General features: G+C 48.0%; 1 protein-coding gene across 4 annotated transcripts in view; it reads right to left on the reverse strand.

The window, feature by feature from the left end:
• LOC147122558 (putative E3 ubiquitin-protein ligase HERC3) overlaps nucleotides 1–27,161 on the reverse strand; it is a 106,184-nt gene that overhangs the window by 62,089 nt on the left and 16,934 nt on the right. For all 4 annotated transcript variants that reach the window (XR_015080835.1, XM_086006726.1, XM_086006717.1 and 1 more), the window contains 4 exons: nucleotides 9,045–9,204; nucleotides 7,052–7,128; nucleotides 4,114–4,335; nucleotides 2,591–2,682 (listed from right to left, as the gene is read on the reverse strand). Coding sequence is in view for 3 of the 4 variants with exons in the window: in XM_086006726.1 (XP_085862852.1) it covers nucleotides 2,591–2,682; nucleotides 4,114–4,335; nucleotides 7,052–7,128; nucleotides 9,045–9,204 (551 nt within the window). In the remaining variant the exon portion in view is untranslated. The remainder of the gene's footprint in view (nucleotides 1–2,590; nucleotides 2,683–4,113; nucleotides 4,336–7,051; nucleotides 7,129–9,044; nucleotides 9,205–27,161) is intronic.

Below are 27,161 nucleotides of genomic sequence, written 5' to 3' on the forward strand. Positions count from 1 at the left end.
TAAATGAAACATTCCTCTGGAGCCAGGGGGGAGGAGCCAGGAGTGCAAGCAGCCCCCTCCCCCAGCCCGTTATAATCCACCACCCCGCCCCCCCCCCCACCGCCGACTGTAACTTAGCCGAGGCATGCTACTGGCAGAGCAGGCAGTAATTTCCCGACTGCAGCGCTAGCTTGACAAAAGCAACAACAAACTTGCGTTCATGTAGCGCCTTTAACGCAGGCAGAAAATGCCCCAAGGTGCTTCACTGAGGTGCAATCAGACACAAAGCAGCATTCATACTAAAGAACTACTTCAAGGGAGTGGCTCTGTGATGTCCCAGGACCTCCCAGTGCAACCATTTAAATTACAGTGTGGGTTCCATCCTGTGGCAATAAACACTAGATTGGTGCTTATTTGCTTTATCTACTTTAAACTTTTTGTTCTCCATTTTAATTGCCCCCTCCCCCACCATATCCCACTGACAATTAAATTCAAATAATGAGATCATTCTTTCTTTTTTTAAGCACAATAAAAGAACTTTGAAGGATCAAAGTCATCGCCAGATTGCATTAGACAGCGGAGCACGTTCATTGATTTCTGCAAGGCAGATGCAGAATTTGAACATAAGAATTAGGAGCAGGAGTAGGCCACACGGCCCCTCGAGCCTGCTCCGCCATTCAATAGGATCATGGCTAAGCATTGACCTCAGCTCCACTTTCCCGCCCGATCTCCATATCCCTCGATTCCCCTAGAGTCCAAAAATCTATCTATCTCCGCCTTGAATATACTCAACGACTGAGCATCCACAGCCCTCTGAGGCAGAGAATTCCAAAGATTCACAACCCTCTGAGTGAAGAAATTCCTCCTCATCTCGATCTTAAATGGCCGACCCCTTATCCTGAGACTGTGACCCCTTAGTTCTAGTTTCATAAATGTATCAATATTATTTGAAAAACTACAAAGGATTTCATTCCAAAAAGCAGGCTCTGTAAATGTCAGTATTAAATCAATGCCGTGATTCATTGCCTATATTCAGTATTCATTTGTGTAAGGCCAGTTACTGCCCCCACATCAAGCACTGCATTTTGTTCTCATGAGCCACAATATTCAAAATCACACTGTCATAGTTAGAAACACTTTTTTTTTTTAAACTGTACTTCGGTTCTCAGAGGGTAAATGGAACAATATCACTTGTTAACTTCGGAAATCTGGAGTTGGCCGCTTCTAGGTTTTGCTGGTTTTCAAGTATTTGGTGACATTTCTAAAATAGTGATGCCAAAGGGGTGTCAGGCAGTGAACAGAAGGAGAAGGCCATACCTTGGAGGTGGAAGGAAATCCAATTAGTTATGCAGCATGAGTGTGTGTGGGAGTACATAAGAACACAAGAAATAGGAGCAGGAGTAGGCTATTTGGCTAGGGACAGGGTCACTGGCAAGGCTTGGCAGCTAAGTAGAGCTCAGGCCTGGTTAGTACCTGGAGGGGTGACCATCAAGGTAAGACCAGGTGCAGAAGGTCACGGAAGGAGCCCTGAGGAGGGGTGGTTGGTGAGAAGGTCACGGAAAGAGCCCCGGGAGGGGCGGCTGGTGAGCAGGCCCAGGCGTTGGGCTGAAGATAGGAGGAATGGCGGAAATGGAATGGCAGCACGCACAGACGCAGCGGCTTTGCTTCTCCCAGGACGGTGCTATTTATGTTAATGTTATTTGTACTGGACTCATGGGAGCTTGCAAGATCACATTTCGTTGTACTTGTACAATGACAATAAAGTTGAATTATTATCAAAACATTAAAAAAAAAAGAGACCATGGCTGATCTTCTGCCTCAACTCCATTCACCGGCCCTATTGCCATATCCCTTGATGCCCTTACTAGTCAGAAATCTATCGACTTCTGTTTTGAATATACCCAATGACTGAGCCTCCACAGCCCTCTGGGGTAGAGAATTCCAAAGATTCACCATCCTCTGAGTGAAGGAATTTCTTCGCATCTCAGTCCTGAATGGCCTACCCTTTATCCTGAGGCTGTGGCCCCTGGTTCTAGACTCCCCAGCCAAGGGAAACATTCTCCCAGCATCCACCCTATCAAGCCCTGCAATAACTTTGTATGCTTTAATGAAATTCCCTCTCATTGTTCTGAATTCAAGAGAATACAGGCCTAGTTTACTCAATCTCTTCTCGTACGACAGTCCCGCCAGCCCAGGAATCAATCTCGTGAACCTTCATTGCACTCCCTCTATGGCAAATATATCCTTCCTTAGGTAAGGAGACCAAAATTGTACACAGTACTCCAGGTGTGGTCTCACCAAGGCCCTATATAATTAGAGTAAGACTTCTTTACTCCTGTACTCAAATCCTCTTGTAATGAAGGCCAGCATACCATTTGCCTTCCTAATGTCTTGCTGCACCTGCACATTCACTTTCAGTGACTCATGTACAAGGACACCCGGGTCCCTTTGAGCATCTGCATTCCCCAATCTTTCACCAATTAGGAAATACTCTGCCTTTCTGTTTTTTCTACCAAAGTGGATAACTTTGTGTAGGTGTGTAGGGTGGAGGAGGGAGTTCCTGGCTCACCCCAATGACAAATGTGCACCCACGGTTGTAAAGTATTATTACCTTTGTTAGAGCTGCCGTATGCTCTTCACCACAACTAATGTAAACGATTTTCTGGCTCCTCAGGAACTTCACGTGATTGGGGACATCTTGATCTACAAAGTCAAATAGGTACAATCTGTACAGTGATCTCCAGTACTGCACCTTGCTAACTCTCAGAGAAATGTGAAGGGTCTGACGTTTCAGCAGTTTCCACTCCAAGGTACGGTAGCATAGTGGTTATGTTACCGGACTTGTATTCCAGTAGAACCCGAGTTCAGATCCCACCATGGCAGTGTTAATAATAAAGCTGGTATCAGTAAAACATACCACGAAGCTGTCGGATTGTCATAAAAACCCAACCAGTTCATTAGAGGAAAAAAACCTGCCGTCCTTACCCAGCCTGGCCTATAGGTGACTCCCTCAGAAGTGGTCTACTCAGTTGTGCCAATACTGCTGAAGAAGGTTGTTCACCACCTTCTCAGGGCGGTTAGGGATGGGCAATAAATGCCGGTCTTGCCAGCGACGCCCACATCATATGAGAATGAATAAAAAAGCAAAGAGTGGGGATGTTGCCGTTGACTCCAAGTACAGCATTTATAAACCCAACTGCTGTGGCCATTCTTATTACTTTGCCTCACTTTCCATTATTTGGTAGGCCTTCTGGGTCCAACTCACATCCTCTGGTTCTGTTGCGCCCATCTGTGTTTCGATGCCCTGGAGGAAATCACCAGCTGGTACAGTCGCCAACTGAGGTGCATCAACCAAACCAGCCACTCACTCACTCCAACTTCAAACAGGCAGACCCTCAAGCACTCCGAGAGCAGAAGAGCACACGGCCCCTCGAGCCCGCTCCACCATTCGATAAGGTCACAGCTGAACTTCGACCTCAGCTCCACTTTCCCACCTGATCCCCATAAGAGAGCAGCCAAAGTTCATTACGTTCAGCATGAACGTGCCCCCGGATCCTGCCAATCGATCTACGCTTGTTTTTGTTTTGTTGATGGAGGGTTTGTTCCTTCGTGCAATAGGAAGAGGACTGGCACATTAACTTTGCTAAAAAGGGGTTTTGTAACTCAGAGGGCATTTCATTATAAATGGTTTGGATTGTACGAAAATGGATTTTAAAAATTCCAATCTGGGCAGAACTTCAAGTGGGAGCTGGTTCGGTTCTTGCCTCGGGCAAAGATCACATCATGTGGAAGGTAAGTGGGATAACAGATAAAGAATGCATGGGCCTTGTGATCTCCTGGACTGGTTGCGATTGCCTGAGGGGGGCAAAGAGGAATTATCCAGAGCTTTTTTTCCCTTTTACTGGCCCTGTTTGTTTCATCCTGTTTTTCTGCCCCAAGAGATTGCCTGGCTGTGAGGAGGTAGGAAGTGTCTAGTCATGATGCTGCAGGCATCAGGAGCGTGGGGCAGGCTCGATGGACTAGCTGGTCTTTTCCTGCCCGTTATTTTCTGCCTCAAATGGCTTATCAAAGTCTGCTTTTATACTGCGCGCTAATGGCTTGCACGAGGCTCGTACTGTTCTGTTAATTGTGTACCTTTATCGTCGCCGAGTCCCAGCTGACCACAGTTGTTCCTCCCCCAGCCAAACACTGCGCCCGACAGCGACAGAGTGAAGCTGTGTGTCCCTCCTGAAGCGATCTGAGCCAGCGGGATCCCGGTCAGGGATTTCACGCACTGGGGGCTGGGCTGGGAGGTAAAGCCTTTCCCAAGGCCCAACTGGCCATGAGAGTTCTGTCCCCAGGTAAACAGCCGACCATCTGGAAAGAAGAAAAACAAGATTAAAAACACCAGAAGCGTGAGCGGGCGTTGTTTTTTGTGCTAACCGGAGTATATAAAAAAAATTTGAAAAGTTAACTGAAGACGTCAATTATCCATCAATTTTACCCATCAACATTAGAGGGAGATAACATTAGCCTTCTGACAATCAACTGCAAATCATCGCTCCATGAACTGAGTGGAGTCACAGCTGTTGAGCTTCAAAGAGAACGCCCTCTCATCTTAACGTGTAAATCCATGCCTCCGGTGAATGGAAACCATATTCAACGGCATAAATACCTAGGAGGCAGCTCACAACACAAGGGTCCCGGAATCCGAATTAAAAGGTCAACGTAAAAGCGGCTTTACATTCCCTAAAGTCACTGGGTTGGATTATGTGAATGGAGACGTGCTGGAGGCGGGACTTCTGCTTGCTGGGTCTCAGTCCCGCCTCCAACATCTTCTGGCCAACCAGCGGGATTTTGCCCTGATTGACCTTGTTACACCCGCCCAGCAGGCCAATTAGGGGGAAGTCACTGACAGGGCACGTCAACATCTGATGTGCCATCTGTCAAGATTTCTTGAAAGAAGAAATGTCAGCATTTGACAGATCTCTGAAGCTGTCAAACACTGAAAATAATGTGTAGTTTGCCGAGTCCTTGTGTCCCTTTCCCGCCTCGAGGAGACGGGGCCGGGTCAGGACGGCTACCCGCCTCCTGGCAAAAGGGCACGGAGGTGGGATGGGGGCGGGTTTGCCATCCTACAAGTGTTCGTACTTGAATATTCACACAGTGATTTCAAGGCCATAGTTTATATCGTGCTCTCCGATAGCTTCGTCCACCTTTTAAGGTACATCACATTATAGGAACTGAATGTCCAAGTTCCCTCCCCCCCCCCCCCGGCCGCAGAATATTCTCCTGCATTCGTGCTTGTCAGAGGGAGGAGTAGCAATGCTGGGAAACGGGCTCCGTCTGAGATCTGTCATTCTCAGGTGGGAGGGCAAATTGGAGGTGGTGGCCTTCCCATGCACCTGCTGCCCTTTCATTCAAGTGGCAGAGGTGCTGATGGAGAGCAAGTGGTGAAAGGAGATACTCACCGGAGGCAAGGAAAACTGCAGTCTTGTCCCTGATGTCACAACTTTCCCAAGACACAGACCAGCAGAATGGGGCTAGGTCAATGGAGGGAGAGAGTGAGAGAGAGCAAGAGAGAGAGAGAGAGAGAGAGAGAGTGTGTGTGTGTGAGTGAGAGTAATATAGGTGCAGAGAGAATTAAAAACCAGAGAGCTCAGTGGGCGAACACATTGTCAGCTGTGGTACTGAAGTGTGCAGATCAGGAAGCTCATGGCTTTGATTCCTTCTTTGTGCTAAGTTTGTTGATCTCTGGCAGGGTAGCAGTTAGGAGCATTGCAACTGGCCCCAGTGCCCAAGTTGGAGGAGGGGTAAGTAGAGTTCACGCTCCTGATCACTCTCCCCGCTGTAGAAAAGTGCCTCTGTTTGCAACCCCTGAACGAGTCAGTTAACAAAAAATAATTCAGATCAAACCAAACCATCCAAGTTCCGATTTCCAAAACTCAGCCCAGGTCCGACTTCCTAAACTGCTGCTTTGGAGAGCTGCACTTAAAGAGTAATTTTGACTTGGGGCAATAGTGTAAAGCGGGCAATATCGGCTCGGCCACCCGTTAAAGGGAAAAAAACCTTGGATTTATATAGCGCCTTTCATGACCTCAGCACCACCCAAAGCGCTTTACAGCCAATGAAGTACTTTTTGAAGTGTGGTCACTGTTGTAATGTAGGAAACGCAGCAGCCAATTGTGCAGAGCAAGGTCCCACAAACAGCGATGTGATAATGACCAGATAATCTGTTTTACTGAAGTTGATTGAGGGATAAATATTGGCCAGGACACCGGGGATAACTCCCCTTCTTCGAAATAGTGCCGCGGGATCTTTTACATCCACCCGAGAGAGCAGATGGGGGCTCGATTTAACATCTCATTTGAAAGACGGCACCTCCGACAGTGCAGCACTCCCTCAGCACTGCACTGGGAGTGTCAGCCTAGATTTTTGTGCTCAAGTCTCTGGAGTGGGACTTGAACCCACAACCTTCTGACTCAGAGGCTACCCAATGTCCCCTGTAATCTTTTTTTCTGGGTGCGCGGCCCATTCAAAATACCACGCATGCGGGGTTTTTCCTATTTAAAAGATGGTGAGCCGGCTGCGCGGGAGCTGCAGGGAGCTGCGCGGCCGCCCAGCTTAAAGGGAACACTGGTGCTACCCACTGAGCCGCTGTGACTGAGTTAAAACTCCTCTCCTGCTAACTTCAATAGAAACATAAATGGGGAGCGGTGTTTAAAGGGGGGGCCGAGCTGATACCATCCATTTTACACTCTCGTCCAAAGGCAGAATTACCCGCAGTGAGCGCGTTAAGCTGGTGGCAGCACTACATAAATAGGAGGGTTTTCACACTAGTTTTGCAAAAAAGCCACCGGGGGGTACTTTTCCCCTTCACCGCTTGGGCACGAGACTGGCGGAGCGGATGGCCTGCCCGATTTTTGGGTGGAAACAAAATTCTGGCGGGTTCTACAGCGGGTGGTGAAGGTGAAAGTTACCCCCACCACACCCCCCCCCCCCCCAACCATTAAGCGTGGGTTTCGGGGCGTCAGGAGACTGTGATAGCTCAGCGATAGAGTGAGGTTGGTGCACTCAGACAGTACTGAAGTACCTTTTGTAAGAGCCATACAGTGCCAGCTCCCGCAGGTGACCTGTATGACCACGCATCCATTCAGCGTCCGGATTAACCTGCAGTAGAAAAAGCTCGGTTAAGAAAGTGAAAAGGGTAAGAGAAAAAAAAAAATCACATTTGCCCGGATTTTGCGTCAAGAATATGAGTGAGGCTATCAGCGCTCACCGTTATTAAGGAGCAACTCGAACAGCGACTTCCGCCGTCCGCACATGTGCAGTTAAACGTGGAAATCTGGAAGTTGCTGTCCGAGTTGTCCTGCTCTTCCACAGGCTTCGTTACGTTGGTACCTCGTGGAGAGACTCGGCCTTAAAACACATTAAGGGCGTGAAGTTGCTGTATGTACCCACTAAACATGTCAGAAAAAGTTAGGGCTTGTCCATTCAAGTGTGTGAATTTTTAACGGTGTGATAAGTCTTAATTACTCCCAAACAACCTCTCTGGCACTGAAAATTACCTTTTACAAGTGTGGAGCCTCATTCCATCAGATTTTCATTATTGTTGGAGATTTTTTAAAAATTAAAAAAAAATTAAAGTTTACTTTGTCTTTCTGTCTTTTTTATCTCTCTCTTTATCCCATCTTTCTTTCCCTCACTTTATTTTGCTTTCTGTACACGATTTCACATTGAATTAAATATTCTAACCTACACTTCCTGGTTTAGACTGCGTGTCTCAGTGAGGATTCTTCAACCTGATTGGTTCAGGAGACACGCTGTTGCTTGCCCTGTTCACACACGCCACAGATTCCCCTCTAGAGGGCGCCACGCTGAAAAGGCTCTCTCGGAACTGTAAATTGCTGCTAAAAAGCCTGCGCAAAGCCTGTGGGCAGCTGTAAGCATAAAGAACGGCGAGCGTCGTTCCTTCGCTGCTGACTGCGAAATCCGGGCCAATGTGTACTGCAAGACCGTGCTACGTAGCTTCGTACGTGCTACAATTCAATTCAAACTGCATTTCCACAACTTTGGGGAAAATTAGAACATTTACTAAGAATTATAATTGGCATTGTCTGTGCAGGATGTTTACATGTTGGCACAGAGCTAAGATTGTACAAGAGATCCAGTACAAGTGACGTTTACTACAATCGATGGCACTAGTCTTGTGTATGTCCTTCAGGTCTTTTATCAGAGAACATTTTAATGAGAAGATTGGCCCCCCAAGACTAGTATTATGTCTGTAAGACTGTGCCTGTTGGAAGCTATGTAGCTCCTCCCTAGAAAGAGACAATCCCAACATTCAGGAGTTCATTTCACCTGAAATTAATTTCCAGAACAGTTACAGTATTACTAATGCCCCTAACTTCAAGTGGGTAGTTGGGTGTCATCTCCGCCCTCCACCCCAGAAATGCAGCTCCCTTTGCAGTTGTAGACCCGGCGTTATCCTGATCATTGTCAAAACCTTCCGCTCCCCCCCCAATCAGAAACAAAAGGGAATTCAAATAATGGGTGAAAACTGCCTCAAAAGACATCGGGAATAGTTCTGCTATCGTAAAGATAGAATACAGTTGACATCCTGAACAAATGCACTGCAGTCAGAGTACACAATATACAGAGTGTATAGGTGTCAGCTTAGGTTCAGCTGGTAGCACTCTCGCCTTGGAGATGTTCTGATGAAGGGTCATCGACCTGAAACGTTAACCCTAAGTTTCTCTCTCCACAGATGCTGCCTGACCTGCTGAGTATTTTCAGCATTTTCTGCTTTGATTTCAGATTTCCAGCCTCTGCCGTAATTTTCTTTTGCATAAGTTTGCCTTGGCCTTCAAATTTTGTGTTTGAGTAGCCAGCTGTCCATTACTGTTGTAACACTGATAAAAGTGTGTCTGGAAGGATTATTACCGCCATTTATAACTAGGAAGACACGATTCGACAACTACGCAGTGTTCCCGGCGTGTACAATATTAAACCCGGCACGGACAGATTCCCAATCTCTGCAGTTCTCAATTCCATTTTGAAGGCTGACTGCAGGAACAGTTTGGTACCTCGGTATCCGGATAGTCTCTTCGGTGGAATCAATCCCCAGCTGACCGTCTCTTCCTGCGCCCCACGCAAAGACCTGACCCTGGTCATTGATGGCCACAGTGTGGGCTTCTCCGCAAGCCGTATGGACAATCGTCTGGGCATCCAATGCGGCAACTTGTTCTGATGGGCAAAGAGAAAGGAAAAGGATAAGGGGAGCGTCATGCATAACAACTCAGTGTTAGCTGAGGGTCTTGTACAAAAAGGGACGGGTTCACAAAATAAATTAGCTATAGAGAAAACTGGAGGTAATCTTCATACCCAATTAACTCACTTTCTGCTGCATACACCTATACAGCACAAAAATGTCTCTGCACACTTCCTGTCAACTGATCCCTATTAGAAATTCCTACGTCTACATTTATAATGGAAACTGCCTATGTAAACATGTCACGCTGTAATGACAACCTCCAGCCACTGGTGACACTGCAGCGCCAGCACTGGCATGAGGGTGGAATTACAGCATGACAAATTTAGATCGACAGCTCATGCATTGCTAATGGAAATATAAAAACAAAGGATGGAATATATGACATTAAAGTGATGACTGAGCTATGTTTGCATGACATGGTCCAGTGAGCCCCCGTTTCACATCTTGACTACAATTACTCCTGGGGGCAATTTTAACCTAACCCGCCCAGCAGGAACCGATGGAATGGGATTGGTCGCCCATTTAACACCCCTTGACAATGGAAAGTAAAGTCGAGCGGCGTCTAAAACAGGCGGCTGATCCAATCCCTTCAGTTCCCCGCCGCGCGAGTTTGGTTAATATTACCCCCTTGGTTTTGCCTTCCCATGTGCAAAACCACGGCAGATTGACCAGCACGTGACAAGGAATATACGATAAAAGTTCCTGGTCAGCACAGTGCAATGGAGGCCCTAGCCTAACGATTCAAAGATCTGGATCGTCACATCTCCAAGTTCCTCTGAGCAAGCACGAGGCTCCAAACGTGTCTCAAATATCTTCAGAGACCAAAACAAGGACGGAGCTCAGGCTCTCAAACATCAGGCACTATCACCGGGCAGCCCAGATTCCAGCGACTGCAACTTGGCCCACGTCACCAAGCAAAGCTCACGGCTGTGAACAGAGACCAGAAACTGAGGCCCCAAGATCCATGTCTTACCACCTCCTTCCTGCCTTCAAAAGACTCCCTAAAAAATAAAATCTATTTTCCTTCGACAATGTCTTCACCCCAGCCCCCTCCCCCGCTCGGGTTGCCAACCCTGGTTGGACATTTTCCTGGAAGTTTCATCACATGACCTCCAACCCACAACTGCCCCGCCCCCACACTCCTGCCATTGGTTGTCCGGCATGTCCATCCTCGCGGCGCACTGCCTTCCTACGCCAATCGGAAAATGAACAGACTCTTCATTAACCAATTGGATGATTCTTGTCTGGAGCTTAGGGCCTGGGCAACAGAAGGTACAGCCACCAATGGTGGGTCGGGGAATCCAGAACCAGGGGTCACAGTCTAAGGATAAGAAATGAGGAGGAATTTCTTCACCCAGAGAGTGGTGAACCTGTGGAATTCTCTACCACAGAAGGCAGTAGAGGCCAATTCATTAAATATATTCAAGAAGGAGTTGGATATATTCCTTAAGGCTAAAGGGATCAAGGGATATGGGGAGAAAGCAGGGACCGGGTACTGAATTTGGATGATCAGCCATGATCACATTGAATGGCGGAGTAGGCTCGAGGGGCCGAATGGCCTACTCCTGCTCCTATCTTCTATGTTTCTATGTTTCTATGTCCGTCAACAGCCTTTTTTCCAACAATAAACAAAAGGGTTCAAAGAATTTTTTAAAAAAATTTAATGCCCCAATGATTTTTCTCCTGCATATAGCGCCTGTAATGTGGTAAAACATTCCAAGGCGCTTCACAGGAGCGATTATCAGACAAAATTTGACACGAGCCACTTAAGGCGATATTAAGACAGGTGACCAAAAGCTTGGTCAAAGAGGTAGGTTTTAAGGAGCGTCTTAAAGGAGGATAGAGAGGCGGAGAGGTTTAGGGAATGAATTCCGGAGCTTAGGGCCTGGGCAACAGAAGGTACAGCCACCAATGGTGGGACAAAGGGAAATCAGGGATGGTAGGTTGGAAGAGTTTATCAATACAGGCAAATAAGAGCTCGCAATAATGAGAGAGCTGGGCTATGGAGAGTGCTACAGGTGGAATAAGCGCCATTGATCATTTATTGCAGGGAGAGAAATGGTGGACCGAACAGTAGTTGTGATGATGACATTTTGCAGAAATCCAAAAAATCTAGTTTTGTTCCAACAGCGCTACACAACATCTTTCAAAGAGGCTTAATGTGCCTTTCGACTGCCAAAAGGAAAAACACTGAGAGACACAGGTTAGTCTATTTATAAACTGTTGTTAAAACAGATACATGTTACCACACGTTTGGTCCCAATTCACTTCCCAAAAAGCAGCACAAAAAACAACCATTATCGGTTAGCATTTTAGCTTAATGAGAGAGAGAGAGAGCACAAACACTGGATGTTCTCCGAAGAGTGGGGTTAATTTGGGCAATCAGTGAGTTTTACTGTGTATTTGGGCTGATCCAGGAGTGTTCAACAAGACACTGTTGGTGATTAGGCCACAGGATGACAGACACAGCTCAATGCATTAAAACAAAAACACTTAGCAAGGAACTGAAACAGAAGGGTACGTGCTAAATGGGAGTGTTGATAGATCTAGGGGATTATTGTGAATACTACTGCATTATCAACTCATTTCCTGGCTGTGGTACAGAATTGAAATGAAATCCTGGGTTGGATTCGGAGGCAGGCACAGCACAAATCAAAATCGGCATTGTTGTTGCATAAGGTGCTGGGCAAATTGCTTCTGGAGTGTCATGTGCAGAGATGGACACCTGAGGGCAGGTTCACCAGAATGATTAAAGGGCTAAATTATGAGGACAAGTTTTGGTTTGTATTCCCTTGAGTTTCAAAGGTTGAAGGGTGATCAAATCGAGGTGTTTAAAAAGGGCCAAGATATTCGATAGGATCGATACAGAGAAACTATTTTGTAGTCCCTAGGAGTAAAGGGAATTAAGGGTTACGGGGAGCGGGCAGGAATTTGGACATGAGTCTAGGTTCGGATCGGTCATGGCCCTGTGGGTAGCGGAGCGGGCCCAGGGGCCGTGTAGCCTGATCCTGCTCCTATTTCGTGTGTCTAATTCTGTTAGATTCAGGAGATGGTTCTGTGATAGTGGATTGGCGGTTAGGATCAGGTCAGCCATGATCTTATTGAATGGCGGAGCAGGCTCGAGGGGCCGATTGGCCTACTCCTGCTCCTATTTCTTATGTTTTTATGTTCGGTGGGGGAAATTCCAGAACAAGGGCGCATAATCGTTAAATTAGAGCCAGGGCATTCAGGAGTGAAAGCAGGAAGTAATTGTTCACACACAAAAGGTAGTGGAAATCTGGAACTCTCCCGAAAGGCTGTGGATGCTGAGTCAAATAAAATTTTCAAGACTGAGGTTGATAGATTTTTGTTAGGTAAGGGTATCAAGGGATATGGAGCAAAGGGCAGCATGGTGGCATAGTGGTTAGCACTGTTGCCTCACAGCGCCAGGGACCCGGGTTCAAATCCGGCCTCGGGTGACTGTCTGTGTGGAGTTTGCACATTCTCCCTGTGTTTGCGTGGGTTTTCTCCGGGTGCTCCGGTTTCCTCCCACAGTCCAAAGATGTGCGGGTTAGGTTGGTTGGCCATGATAAAAATTGGCCCTTAGTGTTAGGGGGGGATTAAATACGTGGGGTTACGGGGATAGGGCTTGGGTGGGATGGCACCGGGTGCTAGGGTTTGGATGATCAGCCATGATCTCGTTGAATGGCGGAGCAAGCTCGAAGGGCCGAATGGCCTACTCCTGTTCCTAGTTTCTATTTAAAGGCTGGTGAATGGAGTTGAGGTACAGGTCAGCCGTGATCTGATAGAATGGCAGAGCAAGCTCGAAGGGCTGACTTGCCTACCCCTGTTCCTGTGAGAGGGTACAGTGGTGAGCGGTATGAGGAGCGGTTGGGAAAGTTAGGCTTGTTTTCTCAGGAAAAAAGGAAGCCTCAAGGTGACTTAACTGAAGTTGTCCAGCAGGAACTTACCGCACTGATCCAGCGAAATTGTTCAAGTTAAAAATTAGGATTAGGATCACAGGCTCATGCACAGATTACCCAACAGGGCTTTAGAAGTTGTAAGGCTTTTATTAAAGAGCTACAGTTTTAAAGCATAATCAGATATTACATATGGTTTAAGCCGAGTATAATAGACATACAACCCGTGACAGTAGGAGCGATCTACGACTCCCGAATCGGAATGCCACGACCGGATGGACGGGGAGGCAGTACGGTGGTCTTGGATTGGGTGGATTCCTGCAGTCTGCTGCAGCGGTCACTTCCGTTGGGTCATCTCTCAAGCTGTTGGAGGTGTTAGGCCGTCAGCCACCTCAGAGGCTAAAGTTGACCAAGATGTTAGGCCATAGTCACCTCGGAGAAGCCTTCGCCCCTAACTGCCTGATTTCCTCTCTCGGTCGTCTATATTTATAGTTATTTCGGTGGGCTGATAATCACCTGGTGTCAATCATTTGATCCCCATCCTATTGTCCAATTGTGAAGCGGGAAGGCATCCCTCGCCGTCCCTTTCTGCATGGCTGACAAGGCCTCCCTCTTATCTTTCTGAGGAATGTTTTGTTATGTTTCTTTAAGGACATTTTATGACTTTTTGGCTCCATTTTTGTCTATTATCCCACCACCCTGTGATGTTTTGCATTTTACGATTCCCTTATCACTTCTATTTGTCTTTTGATGCTTGATATTCGACCTTGCTGGCATTTCTGCTATCTGTTCCCGGCTGCATGTTGTCCATCTCTGTTCTAAGAATTAAAACCCATCTTTGAATCTAACAGCTATTTCTTACAGTTTGGATTAAGAAGGGAAGTGAAGCGGTGTCCTGGCCAATGTTTATCCCTCAACCAACCTCACTAAAACAGATTATCTGCTCATGATCACATTGCTGTTTGTGGGAGCTTGCTGTGCGTAAATTGGCTCCCGCATTTCCTACATTACAAAAGTGACTGCACTTCAAAAGTACTCAATTGGCCATAAAGCGCTTTGGGACGACCTGAGGTCATGAAAGGAACTATCGAAATGCAAGTTCTTTCTTTCTTATTCCACAAGGCTTATTAACATTTTTGATTATAAAGGTTACCAGGGAAGAGCAGCCAAAAGCTTAATACAAATGAGTTCAAGAGACATTTGGTGGCCTTACTCGAGAGCGGGCCTCTGAGGGATCTGTTGAGAAGACAGGCAGGTGGTATTGACCTATCAAAAAGAGACAGGCTTGTTGGATCCAAGGTCTTTTCCAATTCCTAAGATTTCTTATATCTAATGATACATTTAGCGTACAAAGTCTTCTGTGCCTTTGCATTAAGAGCGTGCACCTTGATGAGCACGAAATTCATCGAGAATAAAAACGTTGAAACCTGCCAGTATTTCAGACCACCAACTAGAAAGTTAAATTGACCACTGGTGACGAGAAACTATCAACCACTGAAAAAAGTGCTTTAGAATATGAGAAAACATGGAACAAAAGGCTCGCCGTGCAAATTCCTTGCACAGACCATTAGGGACTCTATCCATCCCTTGTACCCTCACTCTGCCATTCTCCTTCCCCCCAAAAATGGTAACACTGCAGACTTAGGCCGAGTTAATAGCAAAATACTGCGGATACTGGAAATCTGAAATAACAACAGAAAATGCTGGAAACACTCAGCAGGCCAGGCAGCATCCGTGGAGAGAGAAACAGAGTTAACGTTTCCGGTCTGGGACCCTTCCTCAGAACTGGAAAAAGCTGGCGATGTAACAGATATTAAGCAGGTGCAGAGACAGGGAAAGGGGGGGGTGGTGTGGGAGGGGAGGAAGAAATTGAAGGAATATACTGTGCTAAGGTAAGAGGCAGGAAAGATAAAATGTTGCAAATGGGGATGGCAAAATCATACAGCATGAACAATGGGAGCAGGAGGGTTATAGTCTGAAATTGTTGAACTCAATGTTGAGTTCAGAAGGCTTAGGCCGAGGTTTTGTGATCGTCACGCGCACCGCTGGTAACCATTACGATGAGGAAAACCTACGCCTATCCACCTAACCTCAATCCTTACATGATATGTTTTTGACTGTCCACCAGCCAGTGCCAAAGCATCTCCAGGGTCACAGCAGGTCAGGAACCATCTCATCTCCTAACCATATGCACCTAACCGGATACTCAGCCAGGTCTTACTCAAGGGCAAGATCAACTTGGCATTAATTGCTTTAGCTGGGCGTCCACACCACAGGGGCACTAATCGGCTGAAAAAAATTTAATCTCAAGTCTGAAGAATATAAGAAAAGTCAACGAGAAAAGGTCATTTAGCTCAAACAAACTCGGCCGTAACTTGTTAAACTTATAGCCGTGCCCTTCAGCTTAGTATTCGAAGGCCCGCAAAATTACTGGGTTGCATCTACATTATCCATTCCTCCAGTATTTTAAAAACCTAGAACAGGGATAAGGGACTTCAGTTATGTGGAGAGACGAGAGAAGCTGGGATTGTTCTCCTCTGAGCAAAGAAGATTAAGGGGTGATTTATTAGAGGTGTTCAAAATTATGAGGAGTTTTGATAGAGTAGATCGGGAGAAACTGTTCCCAATGTCACGAGGGGCGGTAACCAGAGAACACAGCTTTAAGATAATTGGCAAAAGGAACCAAAGGGAGGATGAGGAGAATTTTTTTTTTAGCAGCGAGTTGTTGTGATCTGGAATGCACTGCTTGAAAGGGTGGTGGAAGCGGATAGTAATCGTAACTCTCAAAATGAAATTGGATATAAAGCAAGGATGTTATGATGAACCTTTATAAAACACTGGTTCAGCCTCAACTGGAGTATTGTGTCCAATTCTGGGCAACACACTTTAGGAAGGATGTTAAAAAAAAAACTTTTTTATAGTGCCTTTCACAACCACCGGATGTCTCAAAGCGCTTTACTGCCAATGAAGTACTTTTTTTTTGGAGTGTAGTCACTGTTGTAATGTGGGAAAATTGTAATGTTACATCGTGGCTATAGCGTAGAAACAGGCCATTCGGCCCAGCTGGTCTATGCCAGTGTTTATGCTCCACACGAGCCTCCTACTACCCTACCTCATCTACCCTATCAGCATATCCTTCTATTCCTTTCTCCCTGATATGTTTATCCAGCTTCCCCTTAAATGCATCTAAGCTATTCACCTCAACTACTCCCTGCGGTAGCGAGTTCCACATTCTCACCACTCTCTGGGTAAAGAAGTTTCTCCTGAATTCCTTATTGGATTTATTAGTGACTATCTTATACTTATGGCCCTTAGTTTTGGTCTCCCGCACAATGAATCTTCTCTACGTCTATCCTATCGAATCCTTTCATAATCTTGAAGACCTCTATCAGGTAACCTCTCAGCCTTCTATTTTCTAGAGAAAAAACCCTAGTCTGTTCAGCCTTTCCTGAAAGTTATAACCTCTCAGCTCTGGTATCATCCTTGTGAATCTTTTTTGCACCTTCTCCAGTGCCTATAGAGACCAGAACTGTGCACAGTACGCCAAGTGTTCTATACAAGTTTAACATAACTTCTCTGCTTTTCAATTCTATCCCTCTAGAAATGAACCCCAGTACTTTGTTTGCTTTTGTTATGGCTTATTAACCTGTGTCATTACTTTTAATGATTTATGTAGCCGAGCATGGCAGCCAGAGGCCGGACCGGAAGCAGGAGAAGCAGGCCCGGGCCGTCGGACCGTGGAGCCGGCGACGGTGAGGTGGAGGCCGCGGCAACTAGAGGATGTGTTCGGCGAGTCGGGCGGAGGCAGCGCAGCGCATCGAGCAGCAGCCACGATGACTCGCAGTCCGACTGGGAGGAGGGGAGCCGGGAATGGTGGCCAGAGGGTGAGCGGGAGAAGCAGGCCACCACACATGGAGCCGAGCCGGCAACAGTGAGGAGGAGATCGCGGTGACGAGGAGGACGGAGCGGCTGAGGGACATCGTGCTCCCACTGCCACTGGATGCCAAAGAATTGACTTTCTGAACACGGCGCTGTAAGAATAGCTGACGTGTCCCCACGGGGAGTGAGCATTCCATTGTACTAGTACATATGGCAAATAAAATTGAATTGAATTGAATTATCCAAGCAGTATGTGGCCTCCTTATTCCTCCTACCAAATTGTATCACCTCGCACTTGTCTATCATGAAATTCATTTGCCAATTACACACTCATTCTGCAAGTTTATTAATGTCTTCTTGTATTTGGTCGCATTCCTCCTCTGTATTAACTACACCACTCCCCCCAATTTACCGTGATCCTGAACTGGATTTGATTGGGGCTTCTACTCGTTTTAAGTTCAGTGCGTGACAGGAGTGTCAAATATTCAGCCCATGTGAAGGCCTTAGAGATGGTGCAGAAAAGATTTGCGAGAATGGCTCCAGGGATGAGGGTCTTCAGCTTCCAGGGATGAGGGTCTTCAGCTATGTGGATAGACTGGAGAAGCTGGGGTTGTTCTCCTTAGAGCAGAGAAGTTTAAGAGGAGATTTGATAGAGGTGTTCAAAATCATGAGGGGTCTGGGCAGAGTAGATAGAGAGAAACTGTTCCCATTGGTGGAAGGGTCGAGAACCAGAGGACACAGATTTAAGGTGATTGGCAGAAAACCAAAGGCGACATGAGGAAAAACTTTTTGACGCAGCGAGTGGCTAGGATCTGGAATGCACTGCCTGAAAGGGTGGTGGAGGCAGATTCAATCGTGGCTTTCAAAAGGGAATTGGAGAAGTACCTGAAGGAAAAAAATTAGCAGGGCTACGGGGAAAGGGCGGGGGAGTGGGACTAGCTGAAGTGTTCTTGCAGAGAGCCGGCACGGGCTCGACGGGCCGAATGGCCTCCTTCTGTGCTGCAACCATTCTATGATTCTATGATATATTGAAAAGAGGAAATTTGCAGGGCTATAGGGAAAGAGCAGGAGAGTGGGACTAATTGGATAGCTCTTTCAAAGAACCAACACAGATACGATGGGCCACATGGCCTGCTTCTGTGCTCTGAGTCTTCACAAAAGTTAGTTTTGGTATTTTTGGTACTGCCTTGTCTTTCAATGACCTAACCGTGGTTCCAATAAGCAGACCTTATCACCTATGATCCCAGAAGCTGTTTTTTTTAATACTCTGCCTCGAGGATTTATCAGTTACCACACTCAGTAATATGTATAATAGATTTAATCAGATTGATAATCTCAAACATGCCACCAAACTGTCAGAAACAATGGATATTACCACACAGACTACAAACCGTAGCAACGACCATCTTTACAAGTAAGTAGTAATATGAAGCACAATTATATATCCATATTGTGGTAAACCACTGTTTGTATTCCTGTTTGTCCTGTTTGTATTCCACTGTGTACATGCCTGGACATGCCTCGGCTGACTCCTCCCACAGGTCCTAGTATAAAGGTGACTGCTCCCCAGCCCTTAGTATCATGGACCGGTCGACCACTCGAGGCAGACCTCCATTCTGTTGTTAATAAAAGCCTTTGGTTACTCTTCTAACTCTCAGTCTTTTATGAGTAATTGATAGCGCATCAATTTTATTAACAACATTTTTATAATGGAGAAGATCCTCACACCAGCATGCCTGGACTTAGATCATCGGGAGGCGGACTCATCCACCAAGTTTACTCACTGGCTTAAGTGTTTCGAAAAATTCCTGACCGCCTCCGAAGCAATCAAATCGGACGAGGACAAACTGGATGTCCTGACCTCCAAAGTGAACCACCGAGTGTACTCGGTCATCCAAGACGCGACCTCGTACGCGGACGCTATCAAGCTCCTCAAGGACCAGTACACGCGCCCAGTGAACGAAGTGTACGCCAGGCACCTCCTGGGGAGTCGTAAACAACAACCTGGGGAATCGACCGTGGAATACCTTCAGGCACTGTCTGTGCTTGGCCGGGCCTGTGGTTGTAAGGATGTAAAGGCCGCCGTGTACACAGAGGAACTTATCCGGGACGCTTTTGTAGCGGGCCACAGATCCAATTACACCCGACAGCGACTGTTGGAGCAGAGTAACCTCGACCTCAACAAGGCCTCTGAACTCGCACTATCATTGGATGCAGCCTACCAGGGCATGGATGCCTACTCCTCTGCACCGTGGACGCCGCGGGGAATGACAGCCTGGGACACGGTAGGACCGCCTCATAGCGCCGTGCCACCCCAGCCACACCCCAACAACGGCCCAACTACCGCAGCAGTGTCCCAAGGCCAGACAGCAGTGCCCCAAGGCCAGAAATGCTACTTCTGTGGCCAGGCAAAACACCCCAGAGCGCGCTGCCCGGCGAAAAACGCGATCTGCTCGGGCTGCAGGAAGAAGGGACACTACGCTAGCGTCTGCAGGGCCAAAGCCACCCCGAACCCCAGCAGCGCCGCGTGTGGGCCATGCGGGCCGCCATCTTGGACCTCCCCGGCCATGTGCGAATCACCGGTACAGCAGCCATTTTGGACGCCTCCAGCCACATGGGGATCATGGACGCCGCCATCTTGGACGACAGCCGGGACGCAGCAGGCCCCCGACACCGCCTCATCTGATACCCGCAGCGACACACCGACCCCTACGCTGGCATCCGTTACACTGGACCAAGCGAGACCGCACCAACTGGCCAGTTCCACAATGGACATTAAGGTAAATGGTCACGATACAATCTGCCTTTTTGACTCTGGGAGCACGGAGAGCTTCATCCACCCCGACACGGTGCGGCGTTGCTCTCTCCCAGTCCTGCCTGCGCAACAGCGGATTTCTATGGCCTCCGAGTCCCAGTCGGCGGACATCGGCGGCTACTGCGTGGTGACACTCGTAGTAGACGGGACCGTGTACGATCATTTTAAACTTCTGGTCCTGCCTGACCTCTGCGCTGCCGTCCTGCTGGGGTTAGATTTTCAGTGCCACCTTAAAAGTGTTACGATGGCGTACGGTGGACCCCTACCCCCACTCACAGTCCGCAGCCAGCAGCTTCCAAACTGCCCGCCGCGCACCAGGTGCAACCTCTCCACACTCAGAGTCACCCCCCCACCACTGTTTGCTAACCTCACCCCCGACTGTAAGCCCATCGCCACAAAGAGCAGGCGATACAGTGCCGGGGACAGGGTTTTCATTAAAACCGAAGTGGAGCGGCTCCTGAAAGAAGGGATTATTGAGGGCAGCACCAGCCCCTGGCGAGCCCAGGTTGTGGTCGTTAAGACCGGCGAGAAGCAGCGCCTGGTCATCGACTACAGCCAGACAATAAATCGCTACACCCTGCTGGACGCCTACCCACTCCCCCGTATAGCTGATATGGTCAACCAGATCGCGCAGTACCGCGTCTTCTCGACCATTGACCTGAAATCAGCGTACCACCAGCTCCCCATCCGCCCTGAGGACCGCCAGTACACTGCCTTTGAGGCAAACGGCCGCCTCTATCACTTCCTTAGGGTTCCCTTTGGCGTCACCAACGGGGTCTCCGTCTTCCAAAGGGAGATGGACCGGATGGTAGATCAAAATGCGTTGCAGGCCACTTTCCCATATCTGGACAATGTGACCATCTGCGGCCGTGACTTGCAGGACCATGACGCAAACCTCGAAAAATTCCTCCGCACCGCCCAACTCCTAAACCTGACATATAACAAGGAGAAGTGCATATTCCGCACAAACCGCCTCGCCATCCTTGGCTGTGTTGTGGAACACGGAGTCATCGGCCCCGACCCCGACCGGATGCGTCCCCTTATGGAACTTCCACTGCCCCACTGCCTCAAGGCCCTGAAGAGGTGCCTAGGGTTTTTCTCCTATTACGCCCAGTGGGTCCCCTACTATGCGGACAAGGCCCGTCCGCTGATCAAGTCCACCTCTTTTCCCTTGACGGCAGAGGCCCGCTTAGCCTTCCATCGTATCAAGGAGGACATTGCCAAAGCCACCATGCACGCAGTGGACGAATCCATCCCCTTCCAGGTGGAAAGCGACGCGTCTGACTTTGCCCTGGCCGCTACCCTCAATCAGGCGGGGAGACCCGTGGCCTTCTTTTCACGAACCCTCCAAGGCCCGGAGACCAGACACTCCGCTGTTGAGAAGGAGGCCCAGGCGATTGTGGAGGCTGTGCGTCATTGGAGGCACTACCTGGCCGGAAAACGATTTACCCTGCTCACTGACCAGCGTTCAGTTGCTTTTATGTTTAACAACAAGCAGAGGGGCAAAATCAAAAATGACAAGATCTTGAGGTGGAGAATCGAACTTTCCACCTACAACTACGAGATCTTGTACCGGCCCGGGAAGCTAAATGAACCCCCGGATGCGCTATCGCGTGGCACCTGCGCCAGCGCGCAGATCGATAGACTGCGGGCCCTCCACAATGACCTCTGCCACCCGGGGGTCACCAGGTTCTTCCACTTCATCAAGGCCCGCAACCTGCCTTACTCTATTGAGGAGGTCAGGACCATGACCAGGAACTGCCAAGTCTGCGCTGAGTGCAAACCGCACTTTTATAGACCAGACAGGGCCCACCTGATAAAAGCCACTCGCCCCTTCGAGCGCCTGAGCGTCGATTTTAAAGGGCCTCTCCCCTCCTCCGACCGCAATGTGTACTTCCTCAATATTATTGATGAGTACTCCCGTTTCCCGTTCGCCTTCCCCTGCCCGGACATGACCAGTGCCACGGTCATTAAATGTCTGAACAACCTCTTCACCCTGTTCGGCTTCCCCAGCTATATCCATAGCGACCGGGGCTCATCGTTTATGAGCGACGAACTCCGTCAGTACCTGCTAACTAGGGGTATTGCCACAAGCAGGACCACCAGTTACAACCCCCGGGGGAACGGACAGGTGGAAAGAGAAAATGCGACAGTTTGGAAGGCCGTCCTGCTAGCCTTAAAGTCTAGGGGCCTTCCAACCTCCCGCTGGCAGGATGTGCTCCCCGATGCGCTCCACTCTATTCGGTCACTGCTCTGCACTGCCACTAACGCCACCCCTCATGAGAAAATGTTTGTCTTCCCAAGGAAGTCCACATCGGGGACATCGCTACCGCCATGGCTGACGTCCCCAGGGCCGGTCCTACTGAGAAGACACGTGAGGACCCATAAAACGGACCCCCTGGTCGAGAGGGTCGACCTCCTCCACGCCAACCCCCAGTATGCTTACATCGCATACCCGGACGGGCGGGAGGACACAGTCTCCATAAGAGACCTTGCACCCTCGGGGGCCGCAGTAACCCACTACCCACTACCACCCCCCCCCACGATCCGATATCCAGCCCCAGCTGACGGCAGGCCTGGGCCCCGCGACCCGCTCGACATCTACGAGGACGACACGCCTGTGCCACAGCCTACGCTGGACTCGACGCCGGAAGCTCCACTACCCCTGCCGTCGCCACGCCAATCACAGCGGCAGACAAGACCTCCAGAGAGACTCCAATACACTAACTTTTAATACACTTCACCCCGCCGGACTCAATTTTAAACAAGGGGTGAATGTGGTAAACCACTGTTTGTATTCCTGTTTGTCCTGTTTGTATTCCACTGTGTACATGCCTGGACATGCCTCGGCTGACTCCTCCCACAGGTCCTAGTATAAAGGTGACTGCTCCCCAGCCCTTAGTATCATGGACCGGTCGACCACTCGAGGCAGACCTCCATTCTGTTGTTAATAAAAGCCTTTGGTTACTCTTCTAACTCTCAGTCTTTTATGAGTAATTGATAGCGCATCACATATACAATATATATAAAGATCCATACAATGGGAAAGTCCATCAGGGGTGAATACCCCTTAATAAGACTGATTTGAATTCAAGGGTTTCTGTCAAAAAATGGAACAAAGTTTTGTTACCACACATCACACAATCTCTCTCGTTCATCCTGCTCGACCTCAGCTTATGGTGCTGTTCATAGAATCACAGAATGGTTACAGCACAGAAGGAAGCCATTCGGCCATTCGAGCCCGTGCCGGCTCTCTGCAACAGATCTTCAGCTAGTCCCACTCCCCGCCCTTTCCCCGTAGCCCTGCAAATGTTTTTCTTCAGGTACTTATCCAATTCCCTTTTGAAAGCCACGACTGAATCTGCCTCCATCACCCTTTCAGGCAGTGCATTCCAGATCATAAACACTCGCTGCGTAAAAAAGCTTTTCCTCATGCCGCCTTTGGATCTTCTGCCAATCAATTAAATCTGTGTCCTCTGGTTCTCAGCCTTTCCGCCAATGGGAACAGTTTTTCCTCTATCTACTCTGTCTAGACCCCTCATGATTTTGAACAGCTCTATCTAATCTCCTCTTATCGTAATCTGGGATGTAATGTTTAAGTTATCCACCAGATGGAGCCAAATATTAAGGGTTCACATTCACCAGTTTTTAAGGTAATGGGTCATGTATTCAATGTCCTGGTACACCAGTTTATACGGTAATGTGGCTTGCATTATGGGTATGACTCAGAGGTGAATCCTCCATCTTGCCATCGTGCAGTAAGAATTGTGTGTCTTGCCTGCAGCCTGTAAGAGATGTTTCTCTGCTACACCGGGTAAATAAACAGTTGGGTTTTGTTCCTAAGATCTCGCTTCTCTCAGTTTCTGACCTTACCACTCGGATATCACACCTCTCAACTATCATTGCTCTAAGGAGAACAACCCCAGCTTCTCCAGTCTTTTTCATTCATGGGATGTGGGCGTAGCTGGCAAGGCCAGCATTTATTGTCCATCCCCAATTGCCCTTGAGAAGGTGGTGGTGAGCCGCCTTCTTGAACCGCTGCAGTCCATGTGGTGAAGGTACATCCAAGTGCTGTTAGGGAGGGAGTTCCAGGATTTTGACCCAGCGACGATGAAGGAACGGCGATATACTTCCAAGTCAGGATGGTGTGTGACTTGGAGTGGAACTTGGAGGCTCTAGGTGGAAGAGGTCACGGGTTTGGGAGGTGCTGCCGAAGAAGCCTTGGCGAGTTGCTGCAGTGCATCTTGTAGATGGTACACACTGCAGCCACAGTACGGCGGTGGTGGAGGGAGTGAATGTTTAAGGTGGTGAATGGGGTGCCAACCAAGTGGGCTGCTTTGTCCTGGATGGTGTCGAGCTTCTTAAGTGTTGTTGGAGCTGCACTCATCCAGGCAAGTGGAGAGTATTCCATCACACTCCTTACTTGTGCCTTGTAGATGGTAGAAAGGCTTTGGGGAGTCAGGAGGTGAGACACTCGCCACAGAATACCTAGCCTCTGACCTGCTTTTGTTGCCACAGTATTTATGTGGCTGGTCCAGGTAAGTTTCTGGTCAATGGTGACCCCCAGGATGTTGATGGTGGGGGATTCGGCGATGGTAATGCCGTTGAATGTCAAAGGACAGTGGTTAGGCTCTCGCTTGTTGGAGATAGTCATTGTCCGGCACTTCTGTGGCACTAATGTTACCTGCCACTTATCAGCCCAAGCCTGAACGTTGTCCAGGTCTTGTTGCATGCGGGCATGGACTGCTTCATTATCTGAGGAGTTGTGAATGGCGCTGAACACTGTGCAGTCATCAACGAACATCCCCATTTCTGACCTTACGTTGGAGGGAAGGTCATTGATGAAGCAACTGAAGATGGTTGGGCCTAGGACACTGCCCTGAGGAACTCCTGCAGCGATGTCCTTGGGCTGTGATGATTGACCTCCAACCACCACAACCATCTATCCACGAAACTGAAGTCCCTCATCCCTGGAACCATTCTTGTAAATCTTTTCTGCACCCTCTCTAAGGCTTTCACATCCTTCCTAAAGTGCGGTGCCCAGAACTGGACACAATACTCCAGTTGAGGCCGAATCAGTGTTTTATAAAGGTTCATCACAACTTCCTTGCTTTTGTACTCTATGCCTCTATTTATGAAGCCCAGGTTCCCGTATGCTTTTTTAACCGCTTTCTCAACCTGTGCTGCCACCTTCAATGATTTGTGCACCTATACCCCCAGGTCTCTCTGTTCATGCACCCCCTTTAGAATTGTACTCTTTAGTTTATAGTGCCTCTCCTTGTTCTTCCTACCAAAATGTATCACTTCGCATCATGTCTTGGAACCATTCCCAGTCCCAACTGAAGTTGTCCTTGGGGATGCTGCTATTTCTTTACACTTTCATCTCAGGTCAATTGGACCCTAGACGACAAGTTCAATGGGCTCCAATGACCAGAATGTAGGAATACTGAAGCATTCAGGGACTGCCATCGGTCTCCCATAATCGAAGTGAGCACTGATCATTTCATACTACTGTATGAATACATGTTTTATTTCTGGTCCCCAAAACACAGCACTAAAGCAAATTATTTGCAATAAATGATCCAGTCGTGTGAACCAGTGGGTTAGAGAGGAAGAAGAAAGGTATTAGATGGATCGAGGGAAACGTTGAGTCAAGGCCTGTAGAGAGCGAGGAAACAAGAAAAATAAACTCAGAGGTTTCAAGATATTTGGCAAAATAACCAGGGAGGAGATGAGGAGAGAATTGTTTTACGCAGCGAATTCAATTTTAATTCAATTCAATTCAATTCAATTTTATTTGTCATATATGCAGCAGACATGTGTACTGCACAATGAAATGTTGATTTTTACGAGTCCTCCCAATGATGATGATGATGATCTGGAATGCACTGCCTGAAAGGGTGGCGCAAGCAGATTTTTTTTTAATTCATTCACGGGATTTGGCGTCGCTGGCAAGGCCAGCATTTATTGCCCATCCCCAATTTCCCTGGGGAAGGTGGCGGTGAGCCGCCTTCTTGAACCGCTGCAGTCCGTGGAGTGAAGGTGCTCCCACAGTGCTGTTAGGGAGTTCGTTCCAGGATTTTGGCCCAGCGACAATGAAGGGACGGCCGATATATTTCCAAGTCAGGATGGTGTGTGTGACTTGGAGGGGAACTTGGAGGCGGTGGTGTTCCCATGCGCCTGCTGCCCTTGTCCTTCTAGGTGGAAGAGGTCGCGGGTTTGGGAGGTGGTTTTGTAAAAGATTCACTAGTAACTTTCAAAAAGGAACTGGATATATACTTGGAAATGAAAAATTTGCAGGGTTATAGGGAAAGAGCAGGGGAGTGGGACTAATTGGAGAGCTCTTTCAAAGAGCCGGCACAGGCACGATGGGCTGAACAGCCTCCTTCTGTACTGTATCATTCTATGAAATCAAGGATCTTTTATCAAAGATGGAATCTGGACTTCAGCAGTATTTCAAATGTTGTAACAATTACTTACAGCCCTAAAATGCAGAATAATTCCTGTGACTTTCCGTCTGTGTGAGAGCAAAGGTTAGGTTTCTGTTCAGGTTCGCAATGTTTAATGAACCAACAGTAACGTTGTAATAGGCACCTGGCATTTCAATGAGATCAGACAGTAAACAGATGCCAAAACAATTTTCTCAGGGTAACAGAATGTGGAAACTCAGCATTGCAAAAGAGCTGTGCCAAGGTGCGGCACAGATGTGATGAAAGCAGGAAGCAAGCGTTTCAAAAAGGATGACTACTTTGGAAGGCAATCAAAAGCAAAACCGTGCTCCTTGATTATAAGGGGGAACTCACAAAGCAATGGCCTTCCGAATTTTGAATTGCTTATGGCTTCTTTACACACGATGTCAGTGGGAGGACTTTGCCCTGAAAATTATGAAGGGGTTTGATAGGTTAGACATAGAGAAGATGTTTCCACTTGTGGGGGAGTCCAAAACTAGAGACCATAAATATAAGATAATCCAATAGGGAATTCAGGAGAAACTTCTATACTCAGAGAGCGCCTCTTACTACCCGCTTATTGTTTACATGCCAGTAGAAGATATTTGGGTTCCCTTTTATGTTAACCACCATTCTACTCTCATATTCTCTCTTTGCCAATCTTATTTTCATCTTCACATCCCCTCTCAACTTATTGTATTTGGTCTGGTTCTCCCTTGAAGAATTCACCTGACATGCATCATACACCCTCTATTTTTGTTTCATCATCTTCTCTATCTCCCTTCCTTTGGTTCCCTTACCCTTCCCTCTTGTTGGAATGTACCTAGCCTGTACTTGGAACATCTCCTCCTTAAAGATCACCCATTGTTCCGTTACAGTTTTTCCTG

The sequence above is a fragment of the Somniosus microcephalus genome, chromosome 2, assembly GCF_052327205.1.
Source record: "Somniosus microcephalus isolate GS21.2 chromosome 2, FLI_Smic_1.0, whole genome shotgun sequence".
Lineage (NCBI taxonomy): Eukaryota > Metazoa > Chordata > Chondrichthyes > Squaliformes > Somniosidae > Somniosus > Somniosus microcephalus.